At 42.8% G+C, this 25568-nt stretch overlaps 1 protein-coding gene across 1 annotated transcript; it reads left to right on the top strand.

Annotated features, from left to right (window-relative positions):
* The first annotated feature begins 993 nt into the window (after positions 1–993).
* Positions 994–23622, top strand: LOC118392174 (NEDD4-binding protein 1-like). The gene is given in 10 exon segments (XM_035783878.2): positions 994–1134; positions 2068–2357; positions 10876–11010; positions 11249–12490; positions 12492–13546; positions 13848–13978; positions 14198–14294; positions 14596–14703; positions 18996–19097; positions 19212–23622. Coding segments are annotated over 9 exon segments (3543 nt in total). The 5' UTR covers positions 994–1134; positions 2068–2093; the 3' UTR covers positions 19621–23622.
* Positions 23623–25568: the final 1946 nt, after the last annotated feature.

Here is a 25568-nt window from a genome sequence, read left to right as displayed (position 1 = left end):
AGCACTATGTAACTTGCTGTGGTCATGAGCAGGCCTTTGACATGGGCAGGAGCAGGCCTGCGAGCCTAGGGCGAGAGAATGCCATGTTCCTTATTTTATATTTTTCCCATTCCCTTTTAGCCAAGGTTAGAATTGTAAACTAATAGAAAACAGAACTGAACAACTAATTGCAAGCACTGCTCCAGATCACTTGATATCCACCACAACTGGTAGAGAGGAACAGAGAGGGAGAGAAACCCAACTTCACTCAAACTATACTGTATGTTTTACAGCAGAGCATGTGTCTGACTCCAAACCCCCACAACTAAATAAATAAGAGCATATCATGAGGGAACTGCTTACAAAGCAGCACTGGTAACTCTCCACGCAGAAAGGTCCCCATATATAAATATCCAATGTTTTTTTCTCTCCCCTACCCCGACCCCTGCCCCTGCCCCTGCCCCAATCCAATTATAATTTATATAAATAACGAAAAAGAAGGGTTATTGTTAATATGATGGTTTTAGGCTTGGATTCTTCAACTGACAATTACTGTCACGAAATGCTAGATTCTATTATTTGTTGCAAAGAATTACAGGGTGAAGTTAATTCTAGTTTACAGCGGAACCACCTACTTATCTATGGAAAGGGAAGTGTTCTATGTCGTGCATGACGTAAATGGAATTCCCCTTATCTCTTTGATTCACTCTCTGTGTTTTGATCGTACAGCCTGGTGTATCTGCGCATTTTTGTTTCCTGGTGTCACCCTTCACCGAGAGGTCGGGTTTAATGTGCTTGTTTTACAAGTATTCAGTACCTTTGAATGTCATATTTATGTAAAACCGTTAGTCCTAATTCTAAAGCACCAACGATATTGAATCAATAATGAATATGCAACTTAACTTAACTGTCGGTTTACGGTATTACCGATAATAACAAATTGAAGTCGTGCATGTGACTGGCAAGAGATAGGAGTTGAGTTGGCTTTATGAATGTCGCAGATACTCTAGCATTTACGTTGTTGTGTCTATTGTTTCGTTTTTGAAGACCACACAAGTTCAGACAGAAACTCAAATGTTGTTCAATTGACACTTTATCTCGTTTTATTTTACCAACGGCTACTGTCGGTCTGGCACATCGTTTTTTGATCTTACGGTATTTATGAATTTTGTACTGTATTATTTTAAATTCTCAGAAGGCAGCATCAAATTATTCCAATAACCTATTAGAAATCTACATTTTGAGCCACAGTGAAAGAGAGCGACTTTGGGAGAAGGAGGAATGCGTTTAGAGAATTGTTGAGTTTGTTCATAATATTATTTAAACGTAAAGTCTACATTTAACTTTGTAAATTAAATAAAACTATTGTTAGCTGTAGACGAGATTGGGTTTAGAGAATGTTTGTCAATTCCTGTTATTATTCCTACTAAGAAGTCCTCGCGAGGCAAACCTTCCAAATCTCGCTCGACCCATAGAGTTCGCCAGCTTGTAGTCCTAAAACCCGGAAATGAGTTACCTCGTTCGTTCAACCATCTCTATGATAAAAATGAACGGGGAAAGAGTTTTGGAATAAACGCCGAAAAGAAGGTTAACACGGGCGTAGGAGATGTTATACGTTTTGGTCTATGAAATAATAGCAATCAGCTAACATGACCTTTGAATTATTAAGCCTTTATGTGATTATTTTTATTACATAAATTCTTCAAAATTCACAAAAAGGGACGTTAGCTGATGAAGATGATCTCCTAGAACAAAACGTATAAGATCTCCAAAGCCTGTGTTTACCACAGTCCTTATTTTCAGCGTTTATCCAAAAAAAACGCCATTCATTTCCCCCATAGACTTTGTCCAACAAGCCATGGCGGAGTTAGTGCCTACAAAAAAAAAAACATGACTATTTCTCTCTATACATCTATAGCAGATCATTGCCTGACATGGGCATGTTAAATTATTAATATTTTATTGGAAATAGAATATGGAAATAGAATAAATTGACAGACCATTTATTTCTCTGTGTGTCTCTCTCTCTCTCTTTCCATATCCCTCTGTCTGTCTCTTTGTCTCTATCTCTCTCTCCCACCCTCTCAGTGAGTTCTGACACAACCCCCATTCCCATGGCCTCTGCCCTGAGCCATCTCTCTCCAATGTCTGGAAGAGAGAGAGAAGGATGGAGTGATAGAGGAGGAGAGGACCGGGTGGAGGATGAGTTTGCGTGTTCCGGCGCACTACGCGGAGCCCTACTGTCCTTCCACCCCTCCCTGGAGAGGATTTTTGGGGTGTCCTTTATTATCGGGAGAGAGGAGGATGCTGTGTTGCCACATGATGGACAGATCTGGCTTAAACTAAGAGGAGGAAGGAACGACGTTGTGGCTGCCAAAGTAAGAAATTACTCGTATAATTATTATTTTTATTATTATTATTCTGAACTCTTAGTTTTAATGCTATGGGCAATTTAATGGTAACAGAATTACGCTTTGACTTTATTTACACAGATGTACACTTTATTTACACCAATTTACACAGATATTTAAAAAATAAAAATAAAAAACGTTTACTGGAAGAACCGTGCTGATACCAAAGTTTGGTAACAGAATTACGGTCAAATCTCCCTCAGTTTTTTATGCGACGACCCCCCCCGAATATTGTTGTTGAACAACAGTAGGTGAAGTGGATTTACATCTGGTAATGGAATTACATTATGGGTCCCCGCTCTGTACGATACAGAAATGCATAACTATGGATATAAATATCATTCTCTTCATGGTGATGTATCCTGAATAGGTAAACAAAGGTAGAAATATGCAATATCCTTCTTTTGCATATATGGGTATTATTCTACACATCTGGCTATTATTTTAATGAGCTCCGCCCCCAAACAATAACACATTTGGTTGGTCCGGAGCAGACCAAATCTGAAACAATCATAGACGTCTATGTTTCACAACTTTGGACAGCACAGTACAGCAGAGTACAGTATAATACAGTAGAGCACAGTAGAGTACAGTACAATACAGTAGAGCACAGCACAGTAGATATGTTCAGTACAGTATATTAGACTGTGCTCTACTTTAGTGTGCCCTACTGTACTGTACTGAACTCTACTTTACAGTACTGTGCTTTACTCTACTATACAAGTCTTTACTGTACTGTTCTCTACTGAGATCTACTGTACTGTGTTGTCCAAACTTGTACAACATAGTCGTCTATGAGTGGTTCAGATCTGTTCCAGCCAGGACCAAATTTCAACAACTTTTTAACGTACATTTGACGTCCAGTGTTGGTCGGTGCTCAGTGGGTGAGGATGTTTGTTACAGTAAATCGAAATAGGGTCGGTGGTAGGTGTCAGTAAGAGCCGGTAGAGGTGACATTAACTGGAGAGAGTGAGAGGGAGAGGTTTTCAAGACAGTCACAGTCTTGCGTTGACCACCAAACGACAGAAAGAGAATAAAACTGTTATGAGCTGAACATAATAGTATGCCAGTGGAAGGGAGGACAGTAGCAAGTGACCCAACTGTGGTGTTTGACTGCTATTGAAGCCAATTCAATTATAGTAATTCTGTTACTGATTAATTATCATAATTATGAGTTTCATTCATTTAATAATTCATAAACAAACTTCTTGTCAGTAACAACACTATAACTAATTTGTAGGTCAACCTTTATTTGTTACTTCTGTGAGCATACATTTTCCTCCCTCCACATGAGGGAGATAAATGAGAAAATATCTTTAAGATATGTGGGTTTTTGGTAACGGAATTACAAGGCACAAGGAAATGTTTCTTAAACTTAGAGAAGGCAAATCATTTCTCCAAAACCAAATGTAAGTGTAGATATTAGTTGGCAAGGGTCATTACTTGTTTTTCTAATACCTCTTAAGACATGTGTTGTCTAAGACCTCTTTTCCATGTTTGACCAGAAATCAAAGCCTTTGCTTATTCCACATTTTTAGAATGGAAAAAGTTTGAAAAAAGTTTTTAAATAACATATAGACCCTTAACTTTCATTTGACACCCATTTTGTTATGCTCCTATGAACTTCAGATGTTGGTGCTCATGGGTCCTTTTAGATGGAAATGCCCTTATGTTAACATGTTTTATGGTTGAGATGAACCTTTTAGTCTTTTGCATTAACACTAGGTGGTAATTTCACTATATGTGTCATAAGGGACCTGGGGGTTTTCTGATCACGTCATCTGACCGGGGAAAACTCCAAACCCTACGTTATAACATTATATAGGACCCAAGTACCTCTCTCTCTCTCTCTGTCTTTCTCTCTCTCTCTCTCTCTCTCTGTCTTTCTCTCTGTCTTTCTCTCTCTCTCTCTCTCTCTCTCTCTCTGTGTCTCTCTATATATATAGTCTGTCTCTCACTCTCTGTCTTTCTCTTTCTCTCTCTGTGTCTCACTCTCTCTCTCAATCTGCCCCCCACCATTATCCCAACCTATCTCGCTCGTTCTATCTCTCTCGCTCTCAATTTCAATACAATTTAAGGGACTTTATTGGCATGGGAAACATGTTTTCATTGCCACCGCAAGTGAAATATATATTAAACAAAAGTGAAATAAACTATACAGTGGGGCAAAAAAGTATTTAGTCAGCCACCAATTGTGCAAGTTCTCTCATTTAAAAAGATGAGAGAGGCCTGTAATTTTCATCATAGGTACACTTCAACTATGACAGACAAAATGAGAAAGAAAATCCAGAAAATCACATTGTAGGATTTTTTATGAATTTATTTGCAAATTATGGTGGAAAATAAGTATTTGGTCACCTACAAACAAGCAAGATTTCTGGCTCTCACAGACCTGTAACTTCTTCTTTAAGAGGCTCCTCTGTTCTCCACTCGTTACCTGTATTAATGGCACCTGTTTGAACTTGTTATCAGTATAAAAGACACCTGTCCACAACCTCAAACAGTCACACTCCAAACTCCACTATGGCCAAGACCAAAGAGCTGTCAAAGGACACCAGAAACAAAATTGTAGACCTGCACCAGGCTGGGAAGACTGGATAGGCTATAGGTAAGCAGCTTGGTTTGAAGAAATCAACTGTAGGAGCAATTATTAGGAAATGGAAGACATACAAGACCACTGATAATCTCCCTCGATCTGGGGCTCCACGCAAGATCTCACCCCGTGGGGTCAAAATGATCACAAGAACAGTGAGCAAAAATCCCAGAACCACACGGGGGGACCTAGTGAATGACCTGCAGAGAGCTGGGACCAAAGTAACAAAGCCTACCATCAGTAACACACTACACCGCCAGGGACTCAAATGCTGCAGTGCCAGACGTGTCCCCCTGCTTAAGCCAGTACATGTCCAGGCCCGTCTAAAGTTTGCTAGAGAGCATTTGGATGATCCAGAAGAAGATTGGGAGAATGTCATATGGTCAGATGAAACAAAAATAGAACTTTTTGGTAAAAACTCAACTCATCGTGTTTGGAGGACAAAGAATGCTGAGTTTCATCCAAATAACACCATACCTACTGTTAAGCATGGGGGTGGAAACATCATGCTTTGGGGCTGTTTTTCTGCAAAGGGACCAGGACGACTGATCCGTGTAAAGGAAAGAATGAATGGGGCCATGTATCGTGAGATTTTGTGTGAAAACCTCCTTCCATCAGCAAGGGCATTGAAGATGAAACGTGGCTGGGTCTTTCAGCATGACAATGATCCCAAACACACCGCCCGGGCAACTAAGGAGTGGCTTCGTAAGAAGCATTTCAAGGTCCTGGAGTGGCCTAGCCAGTCTCCAGATCTCAACCCCATAGAAAATCTTTGGAGGGAGTTGAAAGTCTGTGTTGCCCAGCAACAGCCCCAGCAACAGCCCCAAAACATCACTACTCTAGAGGAGATCTGCATGGAGGAATGGGCCAAAATACCAGCAACAGTGTGTGAAAACCTTGTGAAGACTTACAGAAAACGTTTGACCTCTGTCATTGCCAACAAAGGGTATATAGTATTGAGATAAACTTTTGTTATTGACCAAATACTTATTTTCCACCATAATTAGCAAATTCATTAATTTAAAATCCTACAATGTGATTTTCTGGATTTTTTTTTATCTCATTTTGTCTGTCATAGTTGAGGTGTACCTATGATGAAAATTACAGGCCTCTCTCATCTTTTTAAGTGGGAGAACTTGCACAATTGGTGGCTGACTAAATACTTTTTTGCCACACTGTATATTTTTTTTTACAGTGAACATTACACATTACACATTACATAGTTAAAGTACAAAAGGGAAAATAAATAAACATACATATGGGTTTTATTTACAACAGTGTTTGTTCTTCACTGGTTGCCCTTTTCTTGTGGCAACAGGTCACACATCTTGCTGCTGTGATGGCACACTGTGGTATTTCACCCAATAAAAATGTGAGTTTATCAAAATCGGGTCTGTTTTTGAATTCTTTGTCGGTCTATGTAATCTGAGGGAAATGTGTGTCTAATATAGTCATGCATAAGGTTAGGAAGTGCAGCTCAGTTTCCACCTCATTTTGTGGGCAGTGTGCACATAGCCTGTCTTCTCTTGAGAGCCAGGTCTGCCTATGGCAACCTTTCTCAATAGCAAGGCTATGCTCACTGAGTCTGTACATAGTCAAAGCTTTCCTTAAGTTTGGGTCAGTCACAGTGGTCAGGTATTCTGCCACTGTACTCTCTGTTTAGGGCCAAATATCATTCTAGTTTGCTCTGTTTTTTGTTTGTTAATTCTTTCCAATGTGTCAAGTAATTATCTTTTTGTTTTCTCATGATTTGGTTGGGTCTAATTGTGCTGCTGTCCTGGGGCTCTGTGGGGTTTGTTTGTGTTTGTGAACAGAGCCCCATGACCAGCTTGCTTAGGGGACTCTTCTCCAGGTTCATCTCTCTGTAGATGATGGCTTTGTTACGGAAGGTTTGGGAATCGCTTTCTTTTAGGTGGTTGTAGAATTTAACATCTCTTTTCTGGATTTTGATCATTTGTGGGTATCGGCCTAATTCTGCTCTGCATGCATTATTTGGTGTTTTACGTTGTACACAGAGGATATTTTTGCAGAGTCTCAATTTGGTGTTTGTCCCATTTTGTGAAGTCTCGGTTGGTGAGCGGACCCCAGACCTCACAACCATAAAGGGAAATGGGCTCTATGACTGATTCAAGTATTTTTAGCCAGATCCTAATTGGTATGTTGAATTTTATGTTCCTTTTGATGGCATAGAATGCCCTATCTTGCCTTATCTCTCAGATCGTTCACAGCTTTGTGGAAGTTACCTGTGGCGCTGATGTTTAGGCCAAGGTAAGTATAGTTTGTGTGCTCTAGGGCAACGGTGTCTAGATAGAATTTGTATTTGTGTTCCCGGCAACTGGACCTTTTTTGGAACACCATTATTTTGGTCTTACTGAGATTTACTGTCAGGGCCCAGGTCTGGCAGAATCTGTGCAGAAGATCTAGGTGCTGCTGTAGGCCCTCCTTGGTTGGTGAAGAAGCACCAGATCATCAGCAAACAGTAGACATTTGACTTCAGATTCTAGTAGGGTGAGGCCGGGTGCTGCAGACCTTTCTAGTGCCCGCGCCAGTTCGTTGATATATATGTTGAAGAGGGTGGGGCTTAAGCTGCATCCCTGTCTCACCCCACAGCCCTGTGTGAAGAAACGTGTGTTTTTTTGTCAATTTTAACCACACACACTTGTTGTTTGTGTACATGGATTTTATAATGACGTATGTTTTACCGCCAACACCACTTTCCATCAATTTGTATAGCAGACCCTCATGCCAAATTGAGTCGAATGCTTTTTTGAAATCAACAAAGCATGTGAAGACTTTGCCTTTGTTTTGGTTTGTTTGGTTGTCAATTAGGGTGTGCAGGGTGAATACATGGTCTGTTGTACGGTAATTTGGTAAAAAGCCAATTTGACATTTGCTCAGTACATTGTTTTCATTGAGGAAATGTACGATGATTAATGATAATGCAGAGGATTTTCCCAAGGTTACTGTTGACGCATATCCCACGGTAGTTATTGGGGTCAAATATGTCTCCACTTTTGTGGATTGGGGTGATCAGTCCTTGGTTCCAAATATTGGGGAAGATGCCAGAGCTAAGGATGATGTTAAAGAGTTTTAGTATAGCCATTTGGAATTTGTTGTCTGTATATTTGATCATTTCATTAAGGATACCATCAACACCACAGGCCTTTTTGGGTTGGAGTGTTATTATTTTGTCCTGTAGCTCATTCAAGGAAATTGGAGACTCCCGTGGGTTCTGGTAATCTTTAATAGTTGATTCTAAGATTTGTATTTGATCATGTATATGTTTTTGCTCTTTATTCTTTGTTATAGAGCCAAAAAGATTGGACAAGTGGTTTACCCATACATCTCCATTTTGGATAGATAATTATTTGTGTTGTTGTTTGTTTATTGTTTTCCAATTTTCCCAGAAGTGGTTAGAGTATATGGATTCTTCAATTACATTGAGCTGATTTCTGACGTGATGTTCCTTCTTTTCCGTAGTGTATTTCTGTATTGTTTTAGTGATTCACCATAGTGAAGGCGTAGACTCAGGTTTTCCAGGTCTCTATGTTTTTGGTTGGACAGGTTTCTCAATTTCTTTCTTAGATTTCTGCATTCTTCATCAAACCATTTGTCATTGTTGTTCATTTTCTTCGGTTTTCTATTTGAGATTTTTAGATTTGATAGGGAAGCTGAGAGGTCAAATATACTGTTAAGATTTTCTACTGCCAAGTTTACACCTTCACTATTACAGTGGAACGTTTTACCCAGGAAATTGTCTAAAAGGGATTGCATTTGTTGTTGCCTAATTGTTTTTTGGTACGATTTCCAAACTGCATTCCTTCCATCTATAGCATTTCTTAATGTTACTCAGTTCCTTTGGCTTTGATGCCTCATGATTGAGTATTGCTCTGTTCAACTAGACTGTGATTTTGCTATGGTCTGATAGGGGTGTCAGTGGGCTGACTGAACGCTCTGAGAGACTCTGGGTTGAGGTCAGTGATAAAGTAGTCTACAGTACTACTGCCAAGAGATGAGCTGTAGGTGTACCTACTGTAGGAGTCCCCTTGAACCCTACCAATGACTATGTACATACCCAGCGTGCGACAGATCTGCAGGAGTTGTGACCCGTTTTTGTTGGTTATGTTGTCATAGTTGTGCCTAGGGGGGCATATGGGGGAGGGAATGCTGTCACCTCCAGGTAGGTGTTTGTTCCCCTGTGTGCTGAGGGTGTCCGGTTCCTGTCCAGTTCTGGCATTTAGGTCGCCACAGACGAGTACATGTCTCTTGGCCTGGAAATTATTGATTTCCCCCTCCAGGATGGAGAAGCTGTTTTCATTCAAATATGGGTATTCTAGTGGGGGGATATAGGTAGCACACAGGAGGACATTTTTCTCTGATGAGATCATTTCCTTTTAAAATTTCGAGCAAAATGTTTCTGTGTTGATTAATTTAAAAATGACTTAGGTCTGCTCTATACCAAATAAGAATACCCCCTGAGTCCCTTCCCTGTTTTACTATCGGTTTGTTTGGTGGAAGGGACTTCCCGCTCTCTGTGATCTAGAGGGCAACCAGGATGACAATGTCTGTATTTCTGATTTCTTTGATGAAGTCCAGGTTCCTGGTCTTTAGGCCAAAGGCAGATGACCTCAGGCCTTGGATAGTCCATGATTAGATAGTGAAGGCTTTGTGTTCCATAAAGTGTCCAGTGTTGTTTGTCGTGTGGTTCGGCCTCAGACCAGTAAGTGTGAGCAGAGCCTGCTTATCATCTGGTACATGCCATTGGCTTGAGCTTGTGTAGGAGTGGGGGATGGGCCTGTTCACCTGCTCACGGCCTGGGCATATGTGTGACTTTCATGTGGAGTTCCTCTTTGCGAGAGTGGGGGCCATGGGGTAGGCAGGAGGGCCATAGGTCTGATCTGAAGGGGCCTATGTGGGCATGGGGTGTTTGGACACCAGAGTTTAGAGACTGTGTTTGGGAAAAAGTAGATTTTCTTCTATATATTTCCTGTTTGAGTCCATAAGAAGTACAATCTGTGGCTTATGTATGTCCTCAGTGGGTGTAGGTTTTTTTTCAGTAGGGCTATGGGGGGGTGCTATGGGGTGGGATCCCCTGGGCTTGGGGTTCTTCATATATCTGTCCTGCTGTGATGTCGAGGCTATGGTTAGGATCTGAGGTGGGCTGTTCTGCTCGCTTCTCTTCAGGGGAGGCCAGCTCTAATGGGTTGTTCTCTCTCACACGTCATCTTTCTCACCTTCTCCCTCCACCTTCTCCTCTAGTGCTCTGTTCTTCTCCTGCCGCTGGGCCTTCTTCTTCTGCTCCTGCTCTGTCTCCTGTTGAAGTTGTCACACCACAATCCAGAGTTCTGATATGTCTCTCTCCCCCTCCAGCTCTTCAGGTCTGGCTGAGGGGGTGTTTTTGTGCTAGACTGTTGTCTGTGTCTGTGTTGACTGGAGTGTGTTCACTTGCTGTTCTCAGCTCCACCTGCCTTACCTCCAGCTGGGTGAATTTATCCTTCATTTTAGTGAGGTTGTAGTGATCTGTGCTGGGAGGTTGACTTTCTGCTTGGGTTGCTAGTCTGTGGGGTTGTATAATGAATTACTTAAATGTAAATGTAAATGTGACTCGCTCGGGGTGGGGGAGTCTTTCTCAAGAGAGAACTTCTCCTGCTGCGCTCCCTCTTTGATTCGGTGTAGGTCCAGCTGAACTGTTTGGGGTTGCCCTGTACCAATACTGTTCCAGACTTAACATTGGTTATCTCAGTCCTTGTTGTCTAGTGTCCTGAGTTTCCACCCATCGCTAACAACACCCCCCCTCCCCCTCTTGACAGAGGGGTAGTGTGTTAATATAGCACCGCACCATGCCAGCGGATGGTCTGTGTGGAAGTTGCTTACGTCCCTTCTGTCCTCCAGTTGTTTGTTAAGGGAGTTGTGAACCAGGAGGCCCCGCAGGAAGTTCCGTATCCAGGGGTCCTTCACTGTGTGTTCTGTGGAGCACGGGGGCTGTTCATGGACTGCCTGATCAGAAACACCTCTGCTCGCATAGTGGTAAGCATACACATGCTCGCTTCCAGGCGCATACTCAAATGCAGGCATACAGACAAGTGTATTCACACACACACACACACACACACACACACACACACACACACACACACACACACACACACACACACACACACACACACACACACACACACACACACACACACACACACACACACACACACACAATCAAATGTATAGATGGATAATGAAAGAAGGAAATGCACATTCCTTCCTCCAGGTGGTTTCCCCAGGCTTCCTGCTCATCTCAGGTCTGGCAGAACCAGTGGTCAGGGCCTACTCCCTGATCACAGACCTTGTGCAGCGCTCCGAGGGCACCCAGGGACGACTCAGCGAGCCTAGGGACAGGGCAGCAGGCGAGACCCTGGATTCTCGTCGGGCCTTCAAGTCTCTGGTGGAGAGATGGGATGACAGGCACACTCTGGACCTGCTAGTGCTACCGGGAGCAGTGAAGGAGACTTTACTGGATCTGGTGAGGGAATCTGGGCTGGGATCTAACCCTGGTCCCGGGGGCTTGAACCCGGGTCATGGGGGTTCAAACCCAGGTCATGGTTGTTTAAATCCTGGTCCAGGGCTGGGCTCAAACACCATTCCAGGGCTGGGCTTGAACCTTGGTCTTGGGGGGTCTAGAGACAGAATGGGTCTAATGGACACTGATACACAGAGACTATGGGACAGCCAATTCGAATTAGATGCACTAACACTTATGGATACCAGAATAGGGACCAGAGCTGGAGAGGCAAGGGACATACAGGAAGTACAGGGGATGTCAATGACCAAATCAACGACCAAACCTTCCAAACATTCCTACCACAACCAAGACCCTGGTCTACAGAATATTGGACTGTTTTCTCAACAGACGTTCACTACCGCAACTGTAAAAGTTACAGAGGGAAGCAGATATGGGACACAAGGAGGGATAGGGATTGGGAACGAAGCAGCCCCCCGAGATCCCATCTTCCACTCTTTCCCCCAAAACGAAGACATACGTGGTCGAGCCGAGGGGTCGGAGGGGGCAAAAGAGGTACAAGGGCATTCCCCACAGGAGGTAAAGGAGGAGGGACACCTGGAAGAGGAGGAGGAGATAGAGACAGAGGAGGGAGAAGGGAACATGTTGTCAGTAGGGAGCAAGGAGGAGTTTGGCCTGCTTCTGAAGTTCTTCACGGCTATGGGCTATGCGGAAGACGTGGTACTGAGGGTCCTAGCCCAGCCCAGACCCAGAGAAGCTTCCCAGATCCTGGACCTGGTGCAACAAGAGCAGGACCGGACCAGACTGGCCATGAACAGCCTTGTGGAGCTAGCGCATAGAGAGGTGGAGGAGAGGGGAAGCGAGGGGGAGGAGAGCGGAGGTGAAGAAGTGAGAGGAAAGAGAAGCGGTATAGATAAAAGAGTGGCGATGGAGGGAGGCGTGGGAGAAGGGGTGAGGGCTAGAGAAGAGCAAAGAGAGGAGAAGGGACGAGGGGGAGAGTGCAGGATTGTTTGATGATTTGTCCAAGGATTCAACAGAGGTAGACAGGGGGAGAGGTGAGGGGGGCAGGGAGAGCAATGAAGGGAACAGTAAGGGAGGAGAGGTGGGGAACGAGGATGATTTTGTACTGGGGGTGCTGAAGGGGGCTGCGGCCAACTGTGGGTACACAGAGGAGAAGGTAACAAAAGTATACAGTATGTTACCTGAACTGTCCATACGTCAGCTACTCCTGGAGCTACAGAGAGAGAGCACCAGAGAGACAGAATCCAAATCCCAGGACAGGGTACGTGACGAACCAAGAGAGGTGAATGAGGTTGTCTCAGAGGTACGGAAAAAGAAGTGCAGAAAAGAGGAAACGGAGAAGGAGAGGGGTAAAGAGAGGAAGGCACCGGCACAACCATTCACAACTACTGAAAACCGAGGAGGAGAAAGGAAGAGTGCCAAAGGAATGAGTGAAAGGAAGACTGATGAGGTAGGAGGAGTGAAAGTGCCAAACCGAACCGTTGATGGCCCAGTTAGGGTTGAACCGGATCTGGCTCAGTGGAATGCTGTGATGAACCAGGTTCCGTTCCCGACCCATGGTCTCCAGAAGAACCCCACACAGACACGACAGCAACCCGGCCAGACACCCCCCCCACGTCGAGCCAGCCCCCCTTTAGTCAGAGGGCCTCCCCAGCCCACCTACCCCATCACACTACCTCCACAACCCACCAACCTTCCCTTATTTCCCCATCAACTCGTTTACCCTCTGACCCAGCCACACCAGACCACCTTAGACTCCGCCCTCACCGTGAATAAATCCTCAGCAACCAGAGTGAAGGAGAAACTGGGTTTCCTTACCCTAGCGACAGAGGTTCCAGAAAGAAAGGGTCTCCCTGCCCCGGCTGTTGACAGATGGGGTCTCCCGCCCATGGCAGCAGGGTCTTTAGTGACCGGGCAGCAGCGCTTCCTGGAAGGACTACAGACGCCATTTGACCTCAAGCTGACTGACCAACCAGGAGACCCAGGGCTCAGGATGGTGGTCATCGACGGGAGCAATGTTGCCATGAGGTGAGAACGAGGGATTAAAAGAGGTGAGAGGACAAATAGATTAACAATACGATGGAAAATGTAGAAGAGCAGGCAAAATGTTGAGTTTATTCCTTCATTCATTAAGTTATTTAGTAAACGCTTTCACAGAAAGCAGTGTAGAAACAACAAAGTGACATACCTGTGTGGCCCCTGCATTACATGACTCCACAACTGTTTTAGTTGTAATGCTATGCTCCAACTAACAGCTATTGTTTTCATGATTCAAATAACAAGTATACTACACAGCAGTGTTTAATGTTTTTATCTCACTCCTCTGTAGTCACGGTCTGGGTAATTTCTTCTCGTGTCGAGGAATCGCCCTGGCCGTGCAACACTTCTGGAACCGCGGCCATCGCGAAATCAGCACCTTACTGCCCCAGTGGAGGCAGAAGAGAGACCCCCGGGTCAAAGGTAACACTTCCATCTGGAAGGCCAGACTTTTACATCCATCCAACTCTTTCATTTCACCAGTTTTGTCAAGTCACTTCAGGAAGTGAAGTTTTTTGTATGGATTTGGCATTAATGTGTTTGTCCATTAATTAATTCCCTTCCTGAATTGACCCCAAGCCTGTATAGTATTATCCCTAAGGAATTGATTAATTGTGGCAAATGTGTATGTGTTGTTTTCAGAGCAGCACTACCTTACTGAGCTCCAGAACCTGGGTCTCCTCTCCTACACCCCCTCCAGAGAGGTCCAGGGGAAGAGGATAAACTCATACGATGACAGGTTGGATCCTCGCTTCTGTCATACTACAGATCTGTTGGAAACAGCTTTTAAACTATATGCATTGCTTATAAACAGCTTACAATCTTTATATTAATAGCCACTTATTAACAGCTTCTAAACTTTACATTAATATATTTTATAAACTCCCTTAAAACTGCTTATAAACAGCTTTGTTACAGTTTAAGTTCATATATGTACATTATAAGGCTTGTTTGTGCTTAGTAGGGAATATTCTCTAAATGGATGAATTGACATCCCCATTGCCCTCTTCCCTCGTCGTTCATCCCTCTCTTCTCTGCAGGTTCATGCTGCAGCTGGCCCAGAAAACGGATGGCGTGATCGTGACAAATGACAACTTTCGAGACCTGCTGGATGAGTCCCATGAATGGAGAGACATCATCAAGAAAAGGTAGAGCAAGAGAAAGAAAGGAATGGAGGAGAGGAAACAGTTGAGATAAAATGGGCATGAAATAATGTTTTGTCAATAAGCTGACTGTATATTAGCAACTGTCCAGTGAAATCAGAAACATTTTCAGAAATAGATTTTTGGATAGATGTGTGCATTGCACAGGACAGCAACCATATCATTTTCATTCTCCCTTAGTGGATTTGACAACTAAAGTCAACCTTTTGTATAAACCAAACACCCCTTTGATTTGAAAGTGATATATTCGCCTCATATCTCTATGACATCAGATCCTATTTACATCTTCTGACTGTATGCACATTTGTATTCACGTATCAAAAAACACATCTTCATGCCAGGTCTAAATGCAGATTTTCTCAGTGTAAAATGCAATTAGGCCAGCCTGACCACATTCAGTGGGCAACATCATCAGTGCTCCGTCTAAAATAAAGCGTTCTTTTAAGTGTTCCACCTATTGAATGTCAAAAGAGCAAGGGGCGAGCGTACTACTGCACACAAATTCAAATGTGGTGTCGGCATTTAACCACCCGTTTTACTAAAACGTATCAACGGCGGATCATTATTTAGGACGGGTGCATATCATTTTTGTTTGGAGTTTTCAATTTCGTCTTCATCATCACTATCGCACTATAACCGTCTCTCTCTCCCCTTCAGACTTTCCCCATCAAGTTTCATACATTGTGTCTTTGCATTATCCGGTAAGCTATAGGCTAATTTATTTCTGATATTTTGCTTTAGGTAGGTCTTTTTGAAACAGTAGGCGTAGGCCTACAAGTAGACTAGGCCTAGTCAGTGGCGATTTTAGCATGTAAATCTTTGTGGGGCAAACTCCTCCAAAAATGTTTTGATGCATACCAGCAAAGCCTCTACACAACACTAAACAATACATTAATTGTACTATAAACGGTGACAAAAGGTGTCCACAAACTGTTAGGACCTAGATAAATCTGTCCCAACAGATCCTTACCACCGCTACACCTGGCTATCAGCGGAGCCTGGCAGCGAAGCAGTTCATTCAGCCTCATTTACTGCCTTTTTAAAAAACATAGCTGATATGGCTGACCTCCTTTAACAAATGTGGTTTCTACTGACATTTCAGATGTACAAACTGGGAACGATGAGCGGACAAGAGGCAATCCGTAATTTAGATTAAGATATTAATGAGCGAGCTAAGACGGGCGTAGTGAATATAACAATTTGTTCTCAAATGTACAGCGACATAATTCAGAACATGGGCCGCTCTTACAGTACTCTCCCTGTACACCAAGTCAGAACCATAGGATAAATAAAGGGGTTATATAAGACAATGAACGCTCTTACAATATTCGATGAGGACATTTATCTAAAATAGGCTACATGTGCACCACCAAGTCAGAACAGTAGGCTACGTTGTGAGGGGGAAAGGTACCAAATTATTAGAGTGAGGCACATGGACTACTAACAGCTTACTACACAACATACATTTGGTATTACTTTCTTAGCCACAGTATACATATCTCCCTGGCATATTACATCCTTTATGCAGCAGCATACAAGACATTTCTGGACTTTGTTTTGCTGTGCTCACTTGAACAGGAAGGTGGCGCAGCAGCCCTTCTTGTGGGCAAATTTTGTCATCAAACTTTGTCTTCAGTCTGGCATGCTCTGGATTTATGGTGCTTTCAAGACAACTGGGAACTGAAAAAAACACAGTCGAATCATGACGTAAGTGATCTTCAGGTTGGAGCTCTAGAAAGTGGCCAGAGTTCCTGACTAGGAATTCCATGTTGGATGACCACTCAAAGGGTATAATCCGAGTTCCCAGTTCTCTTGAACTCACTGAAGTCTAAGATTTCCTAGTTCCAATTTTCCAGTTGTTTTGAATGCGGCAGAAGTCATGCTGGATTGACAGCATGACCAATATATTCAACCTTATCTGGCCCATGGTGTTGCATGTGAATGTTGATCCTTTTAAGCTTGTAAAAGAGACCCTTAAACCCAGACATGGACCAAACACCCTCTCCACTGAAAAGCAGGCTAGTGTTTGCTTTGCAACGCTAGCAGTTGCGATTTCCAACTGTGTAGTGTTTATGCCCAATGGCCGATGAGCATCGATACGTTTTATCTACAATTTCTCTTCAAATGACAAGGATTGAAAAGGATTTGCCAGTGGATTGTCAACTTGATTCATGATGATGACTGCTTGCTAGCTAAGATTCTGAAAATATGATGTTGACATGATCAGTCCAATCAAAGCTATGGTAGATAACGTGATTTGATGTAATATATCGTCAACCTATGTTGTAATAATTGCATTGTTTGCTCTTTAACCTGTTCCAACGATCACATTCTCACTCATCACAATATGCAATAAAACCTGTGCAGAATATATGCCCACACTTTAGTCCGGAATAGGTAAATAGTTATTGCAATATTGCAGTGAAGATGTCAGCAAATATTGGCATGTTCATTCCGAAATAGCCTAAGATGACGCTCAAAGGGAACGATGGAAAACAGTTAACGTGAAAAAGTTGAATAGCACTCCATTGACGTAATGTAGCTGTCACGGATTCCCCCGGTACTCCCCGGCCTTTAGGTGTCACTGAACTGTCATTACGCACACCTGATTCCAATTCCCTTGATTAGTAATTGTATATATATGTGCCCTCTGTTCACCATTGTCTTGTCGGTTATTGTTCCTATGTCCGTTCGTCTTGTGAGTACCTGTGCTTTGTTTCGACTTTCGTGCTGCGTGTATTGTGCACTTGTTATTACGAGTCGCGTGTATTTATTAGAGGTTTAACCTCACTCTTTTGTTTGGGTTTACATCCCTGTGTTTTTGTGTATGTTTTGGGCTTTGTCCCAAAACGAAGCCATTTATTTTTGGGTGGAGTATTAAAACTCCATATTAGGTATTCCTGCGCCTTTCTCCAATCATTTATACAACGAGACAGAATAACCGACCCTAAATGGGAATCGCACGTCCGGCAGCTGGCCAACGAAAGGCCTATAGCTGCCAAAGTTGTGTCGGTCAGGGCCAGTTGCAGCTGCTGAAATTGCGTCGTTGTCGGACGGACGGGTCAGTTGCAGTTGCCCGACGTTGCGGTGGCGGACAGGCCAGTTTTAAATTTTGTTTTACCTTTATTTAGCTTGCAAGTTGGTTAAGAACAAATTCTTATTTTCAATTATGGCCTATGAAGAGTGGGTTAACTGCCTTGTTCAGGGGCAGAACGACAGATTTTTACCTTGTCAGCTCGGAGACTCGATCTTGCAACCTTTCGGTTACTAGTCCAACGCTCTAACCACTAGGCTACCCTGCCGCCCCAGTTGCAGCCGCCCGAAGTTGCGGCGGTGTCGGATGGTCCATTCCCGTTGTCTCCATTTAGGGTCGGTTATTCTGTCACGTTGTATGAATTAAAGCAATTTTTTTCTCAGTTCCACACTATGAGAATTTTACTCAACTTTTATAAGCCATAAAATGTGTGTTCTACTCGCGCTACAACCAGCACTGCAGAAGTATGAATGAGTAAAAGGAAAGTGTATCTATAGGCTTGTGTTGTTATTATTAGCGGCTTGGGTCTTTTAACATCGAGAAATACTTAACTTTCTCTGTTCATAGGAGTAACAACATTAATTTGTGCATTATGCAGAAATAATGCGGTGCGACTTGAGTTTCGGTATTATCTGGAAGACTGCTGCTTTCTGGTCAGTGTTAGTGGAGGGATGTTGAGGCAGACCCTTTGTCTTCCCTTTGTCTGCCATCAGATGCTGGCCCAGTATAATAAGTGAATTATTTAAATGTATGCTCCCTCAGCTGTGCTTCACAAGTAATACAACAACTGATCTATTACTTGTGTGATCATATGGCCTACCTCAAATGTTTTTTTTAAAAATGTTTTGGGCTTATAGACTACTGCAACAACCTCATTGCTACAGTACTGGTTTTAATAGGTTAATGTTGCCTAGGCTTACGTTTTTTAATTGATGTCAAATAAAATCTGAGTGTTGGATCTCAGCTTGCATTTTCACTCATTAAAGGTTGGTGACCACTTATGTAGGCTTATAGGCTATACACTGTATACAATTTAATTGTGACCACAAATTATCTGTATAAATGGGAGGGAAAGTTAGATCTGAACACAATGCGGCCAGAGTGCACGCATTTTATGAACAATTTAATTGCAAGTAAATGCGAGGCCCGTGTTCGGCATGTCATCCTAATCACAGCTGTTCAGATAGGACTAATACAAGCTGTAAATTAGGTCTCAGTGTCATACTGATTTTGTATTACCCAGACTCCTCCAGTACACGTTTGTAGGTGATCACTTCATGGTGCCTGATGACCCGCTGGGCCGAGAAGGACCCCATCTGGATGACTTCCTACGCTCACTGCACAGGTAACACATACACATTTCCCCTTACTCTTTGACTAGATTTCTCCCACATAAACATGTACACGTTGCTCATACTCTTTCTCTGTCTCTCTGTCTCTCTGTCTCTCTCTCTCTCAGGACTCCTGTCTCAGGCAGTCACTCATTTGCGGGCACTGCCTCCACCCCCTTCCCCCAAGCTCCCAGGGCCCAGACAGAGGTCCTGAAGTTCAGGGACAGAACACCTGGTGTAGCTGTAGAGCCAGAGTCCAGCCAGGCCCGCGGCAGAGGGAAAAGGAAGGGGCAGGCTCAGGCTGGACACGGTAGCCCTGGAATGGACCTTGTTCCAGGGATGGGCCTTGGCCTGGATATGGAGAGGAGTGCAGCAGAGACCTCCAGACTTAGGGAGAGCTTATCCCAGGTGTTCCCAGGACAAGACAGCATTGTTACTCTGGTGCTGCAGTGTAACCCTACAGTGACTGACATCAATTCACTGTCACACTTTATGCTGCAGCAACAGATAGAGAGTGAGCATGGGGGTGTAGACTGAGTGATGGGGGGAGGACGCTTGTTTGTGTGTGTGTGTGCGCGCGTGTGTTTGAGGTGGTATTCCAGTAGTATTCCAGAAAAATAAGACTGTTTGAAGACCAATAACTTTCTTTCTTCCTTTCTATTCAGTCTAGTCCATCGTGTGCATATTGATGTATTAATGTATATTATTTAAGTGTTTGAATGAAAGGTTTAGTTAAAAGACAGACAGATCTTCAAAGTATGTTTCTTAATAGATTTGTATCCAGTTAATGTTGGAAACAGGACTTAAATACTGCAAAACAATTTTTAAAACATATTTCGTACCCTTACATTTTTATTTTATTTTTTGTATCACTTCTGGCCACTGTTGGATTTTGTGTTAGGGATGAGTAGTGTTGCTGAATTCAGTGTACAATGTTATCTATTGAACATGACATTACAGCATGGAATTATTAAGTTGATGATGCTCAACTTCCAATGAATAATTTTAAACTCAGAAGTGTCGTACTTCAATAGTATAACTTTGTTAATGTTATTACATGAACTGTAGTTTAAAGAGTAAGACAATTGTTTATTTTTATACTGTGTATTCATACCATAAATGCTGTTTGAAATAGGAACAATATTATTGTAAGAAGAGTTAGAAAATGCATATAAACCATAATAAGAATTAACATATTGAAAAAATATAATCAATCAAATCTCATTTAATCAATCAATGAATTAACACATTACACATGTTCTCCATGTGGGGACTGTTACATTGAATGTAAATTCAAACACACGTTTGTCATGTTAAGACAGTTGTTTACACTTAGAAATAACAAGAAAAGTAAGTACATTTCATCAAAAACATGGAAGGTGTTCTACAGGGGTTGTTTCTTGGTCCTGTACTTTTTACTGTTTACATTAACAAAATTGTCTTGTCTGTAAAAAAAAGTGTAACTTGCACTTGTATGCCTAAAGTACTGTTGTTTATGCTATTGTTGACCAAGCATGGTTGACCAAGATCTGTCTGAACTACAGTCTGCCTTCATTGTATTACAGAAAAACTTTATTGACCTGAAATTAGTATTGAATACAGGTAAAAGTATATGTAGTTCTCTAGAGCACATAAACATAGCTCTGTGTTAAGCATATGTACTTTGGATGGTACATTGATTGTGTCCCTGCTTCTAAGTATCTGTATAGCTGAAAAGCTGTCTTTTAAAAAGCATATTCATGAGTTAGTTAAGAAGCTGAGAATAAAAATGAGCTTCTTCTATAGAAATAGGTCCTGCCTCTCGATAAATAGAGGACCTGGGGTGGCAGGGTAGCCTAGTGGTTAGAGCGTTGGACTAGTAACCGAAAGGTTTCACGTTCAAATCCCCGAGCTGACAAGGTACAAATCTGTCGTTCTGCCCTAGAACAGGCAGTTTAACCCACTGTTCCTAGGCCGTCATTGAAAATAAGAATTTGTTCTTAACTGACTTGCCTAGTTAAATAAAGGTTGAAAAAATCCATTTAAAAAAGCAGATTAATCCTAGACTACGGCGACATCATCTATATGAAATCAGCTGCTACTTCATTAAAGCCATTAGATGCCGTTTATCAAAGCTCATTGCGCTTTGTTACGTGCGACAACTGTAATGCTCATCACTCTGCATTCTCTACCAGAAAGTTGCTTGTCCCTTTTTGATACATTGCTTTGTTTTCATTTATAAAAGCACTTTTACAAAAAAGTCCCACTTTACCTAACGTCATTACTGAACCTTTGACATACGAGTTACCACACCTGGCCTTAGGGATGGTTTCACTCTGGGAATGTATTTGTTCTCTACTGAGTTAGGTAAATCAGCTTTTAGTTTTCATGCACCTTATTTGTGGAACGATCTTCAAAATGTTCTTAAATGTGTTGTTTTGGTGCCTCTGTGGCAATTCAGAAAGCTGATTTTAGGACCTTAGTACTGATGAATGTGTTATTTGTTTTATGACCGTGTAGTTTCTTTCCTTCTGTTCGCATTTCGTATTTATATTGATGTGTGTATTCTCTGTCATTTATGTCATTCAGGGCTCATAAAATAAAGGTTAAATAAATGAATAAATGGTGAAACATTGACATTTGTTGGTTAGGTTAGGGTTAAGGGGTCGGTTATGGTAAGGCCAGTTTTAGGTTTTGGCAAATTGGAATGTCTGTCAGAAATGTCCCAAATAGCCTCCTGTAATAATATTTACCGTTCCAACTTCACACTCGGTTCACTTGTTCCTCCTTTCTTCTTGCTCTATTCTTGCTTGTCGAAGATCTTTCCATCGGGCTGCTCCTGCCATCTCAGTTTGACATCTTCATCCACTCAGCTCTTTCTTTATCTGAGGAATAAAACAGCATTTTGTGTACTGACTACCGACTATGCAGCCAGCACTGGCTAACACTTTACTGTTCGCCCCCTTATGTATGCATTCATAAAGCTACGTAACACATTATAGCATCAGTGATAGGCAGTCATAAACATGACCAAGTGCATAAGATGCTTTAAAAGGTACGTTTAATGGTCGCTGCAGAAGACCGACAAGTCTGCAGTAAATTATAGCTGAGAGGAAGAGCAGGTGAGACTCACCTGCTGTAAGATGGCCTCCTGAACGGCAGGATCAGTCGGGTCCACAGGTTTTCAATGGGTTTCAAATATCTTGGTACGGGTCAAGTTTGTGATGCAATTGACCTTATCAAGGGCCCCAAGACCAGTGGAAGCAAAATAGCCCCATAACATTAAAAAAATCCACCACCATATTTTACAGATCTGGGGAAGTGTACCAAAACATTTCTGCAGCATTGAAGGTCCCCAAGAACACAGTGGCCTCCATCATTCTTAAATGGAAGCAGTTTGGAACCACCAAGACTCTTCCTAGAGCTGGCCGCACAGTCAAACTGAGCAACTGGGGGGGAAGGGCCTTGGTCAGGGAGGTGACCAAGAACCCGATAGTCACTCTGACAGAGCTCCAGAGTTCCTCTGTGGAGGTGGGAGAACCTTCCAGAAGGACAACCGTATCTGCAGCACTCCACCAATCAGGCCTTTATGGTAGAGTGGCCAGATGGAAGCCACTCCCCAGTAAAAGGCTCACTTGGAGTTCGCCAAAATGGACTCTCAGACCATGAGAAACAAGATTCTCTGGTCTGATGAAACCAAGATTGGACTATTTGGCCTGAATGCCAAGCGTCACATCTGGAGCAAACCTGGCGTCATCCCTTTGGAGAAGAATGGTGGTGGCAGCATCATGCTATGGGGATGTTTTCGGTGGCAACAACGTTAAGGTATGAACTGTTTCGGTTGTTCTCTTTGTTGTTTTGCTATTCAGTGTTCAATTGAACTAATAAAAGTATGAACACGTACCACGCTGCGCTTTGGTCCTCTCCTTCCAACAGCCGTGACACCACCTCAACAAGACCAATGCGCTTGTCAGCAATCCTGGTCTAAATGTTCTGATAGTACAAACACTGAGCTGTAAATACAATGTTCTCAACATTGTATCAGATAGAGAAGTATTTTTCAAGCTTTCAATTGTGCTTGCTGCTATGGTACTCTCAATGCAGTGTGATGTAAGCAAAAAAAAACATTTTACGGGTAACTTTCAACCAGCGTACCTGAACATATAAATGTTCTTAGCAAAGAAATGTGAAAATAATTGTAAATGGACCATTCTGCCTGTCACGACTTCTGCCGAAGTCGTTGCCTCTCCTTGTTCGGGCGGTGCTCGGCGTTCGACGTCACCAGTCTTCTAGCCATCATTGATCCTTTTTTCATTTTCCCTTGGTTTTGTCTTGTCTTCCCACACACCTGTTTTCAATCCCATTCATTACCTGTTGTGTATTTAACCCTCTGTTTCCCCTCATGTCTTTGTCAGAGATTGTTTTATTGTCAGTGTAGTGTGATTGTTGTATAGGTGCGCGTCGGGTCCTTGTACCCATGTTTGTTTGTTTGTTTATGTACATTTAGTGTTATGGAGCATACTCCGTGGACTTTATTAAAAGACTCCATTTTACACTCCATTTGACTCTCCTGCGCCTGACTTCCCTGCCACCTATTACACCTATGCATGACTCTGCCAGATACATTTTCTTACCTTAAAATCTCAAATACGGATTCAAAAACAAAACCAGATCTTATGTTTCTCCTTAAGCAAAAAAAGTTAATACATTTGATTCTTTAAAATACAGTTATTGGAGATGTTATTAATTCCAACATAGCTAAACCCCTGTCTTAAACTCAGAGCAGTGAGAGAAAAAGCTCTTGAAATCAATTGAACATGTTTAATTCACTCACAAAATTCACATGACAGTTTCAGAATTGATTATTGTAAACCCAAGAACATGTTTTAAAACAGTAATCTCAGTACGAAGTAGGCTAACATGATTGCCATTGTTAGCTAGATAGCTAGCTATATTGGTTGCCTAGCAACAAACATCTTAAGAAGATTGGCAAGAAGATTGTTGGGGGTTACCCTGGGGGTCGTATGCGGGGCCACACCAATGCCATGATTACTGTATATATGTGATAACCTTTGTATGCTTGCAATGCGCAATGATGGAAAAGTATTGGGTAATGGAGATGTACTGCTTTAGTTCTCAGGCTGAGAACTGCCTGCACCTGCTGATAGTCATGCAGCCTCAAGGCCGAGATGTTCCGAAAGTAGCAAAGCGCCTGACACTACACAGGTGTGGTTGATGGCTTGCAGTAAGTAGAGTGAGAAACCACAGTCTAGACATGTTTTTCTCATCTTAGATACTTTGTATCGAATCCAATGCAACAATGTTAAGGTATGATTGATGGTAGGTTGTCCACACCAACTAAACTCAGCAAAAAAAGAAACAACCCTTTTTCTGGACCCTGTCTTTCAAAGATAATTAGTAAAAATCCCAAAAACTTCACAGATCTTCTTTGTAAAGGGTTTTAACACTGTTTCTCATGTTTGTTTAATGAACCATAAACAATTAATGAACATGCACCTGTGGAACGGTCGTTAAGACACTAACAGCTTACAGACGGTAGGCAAATTAAGGTCACAGTTATGAAAACTTAGGACACTAAAGAGGCCTTTCTACTGACTCTGAAAAACACCAAAAGAAAGATGCCCAGTGTCCCTGCTCATCTGCGTGAACGTGCCTTAGGCATGCTGTAAGGAGGCATGAGGACTGCAGATGTGGCCAGGGCAATAAATTGCAATGTCCGTACTGTGAGACGCCTAAGACAGCACTACAGGGAGACAGGACGGACAGCTGATCATCCTTGCAGTGGCAGACCACGTGTAAAAACACCTGGTCAGGATCGGTACATTTGAACATCACACCTGCGGGACAGGTACAGGATGGCAACAACAACTGCCCTAATTACACCAGGAACGCATAATCCCTCCATCAGTGCTCAGACTGTCCACAATAGGCTGAGAGAGGCTGGACTGAGGGCTTGTAGGGCTGTTGTAAGGCAGGTCCTCACCAGACATCACCGGCAACAACGGCGCCTATGGGCACAAACCCACCGTTGCTGGACCAGACAGGACTGGCAAAAAGTGCTCTTCACTGACGAGCCGCGGTTTTGTCTCACCAGGGGTGATGGTCGGATTTGCGTTTCATCGAAGGAATGAGCGTTACACCGAGGCCTGTACTCTGGAGCGGGATCGATTTGTAGGTGGAGGGTCCGTCATGGTCTGGGGCGGTGTGTCACAGCATCGTCGGACTGAGCTTGTTGTCATTGTCACTATTGTCCCCAGCACAATTGTCATGATCAGGACAGAAAGGTCAGAACTGGGAAGATTAGAAAAAGACAAGAACTAGAGCACGAGGAACACACTGGTAGGACTTGATGGGACAAGACGAACTGGCAACAGACAAACAGAAAACGCAGGTATAAATACACAAGGTAATGGGAGACACCTGGTGGGGGTTGGAGACAATCACAAGACAGGTGAAAGATCTTTTTTTTTTAACTAGGCAGGTCA

Source organism: Oncorhynchus keta, chromosome 13 (genome assembly GCF_023373465.1).
Source record: "Oncorhynchus keta strain PuntledgeMale-10-30-2019 chromosome 13, Oket_V2, whole genome shotgun sequence".
In the NCBI taxonomy this organism is placed as follows: domain Eukaryota; kingdom Metazoa; phylum Chordata; class Actinopteri; order Salmoniformes; family Salmonidae; genus Oncorhynchus; species Oncorhynchus keta.
The sequence above is the reverse complement of the archived record's forward strand: the minus strand, read 5'-3'. Positions and strand labels throughout refer to the sequence as shown.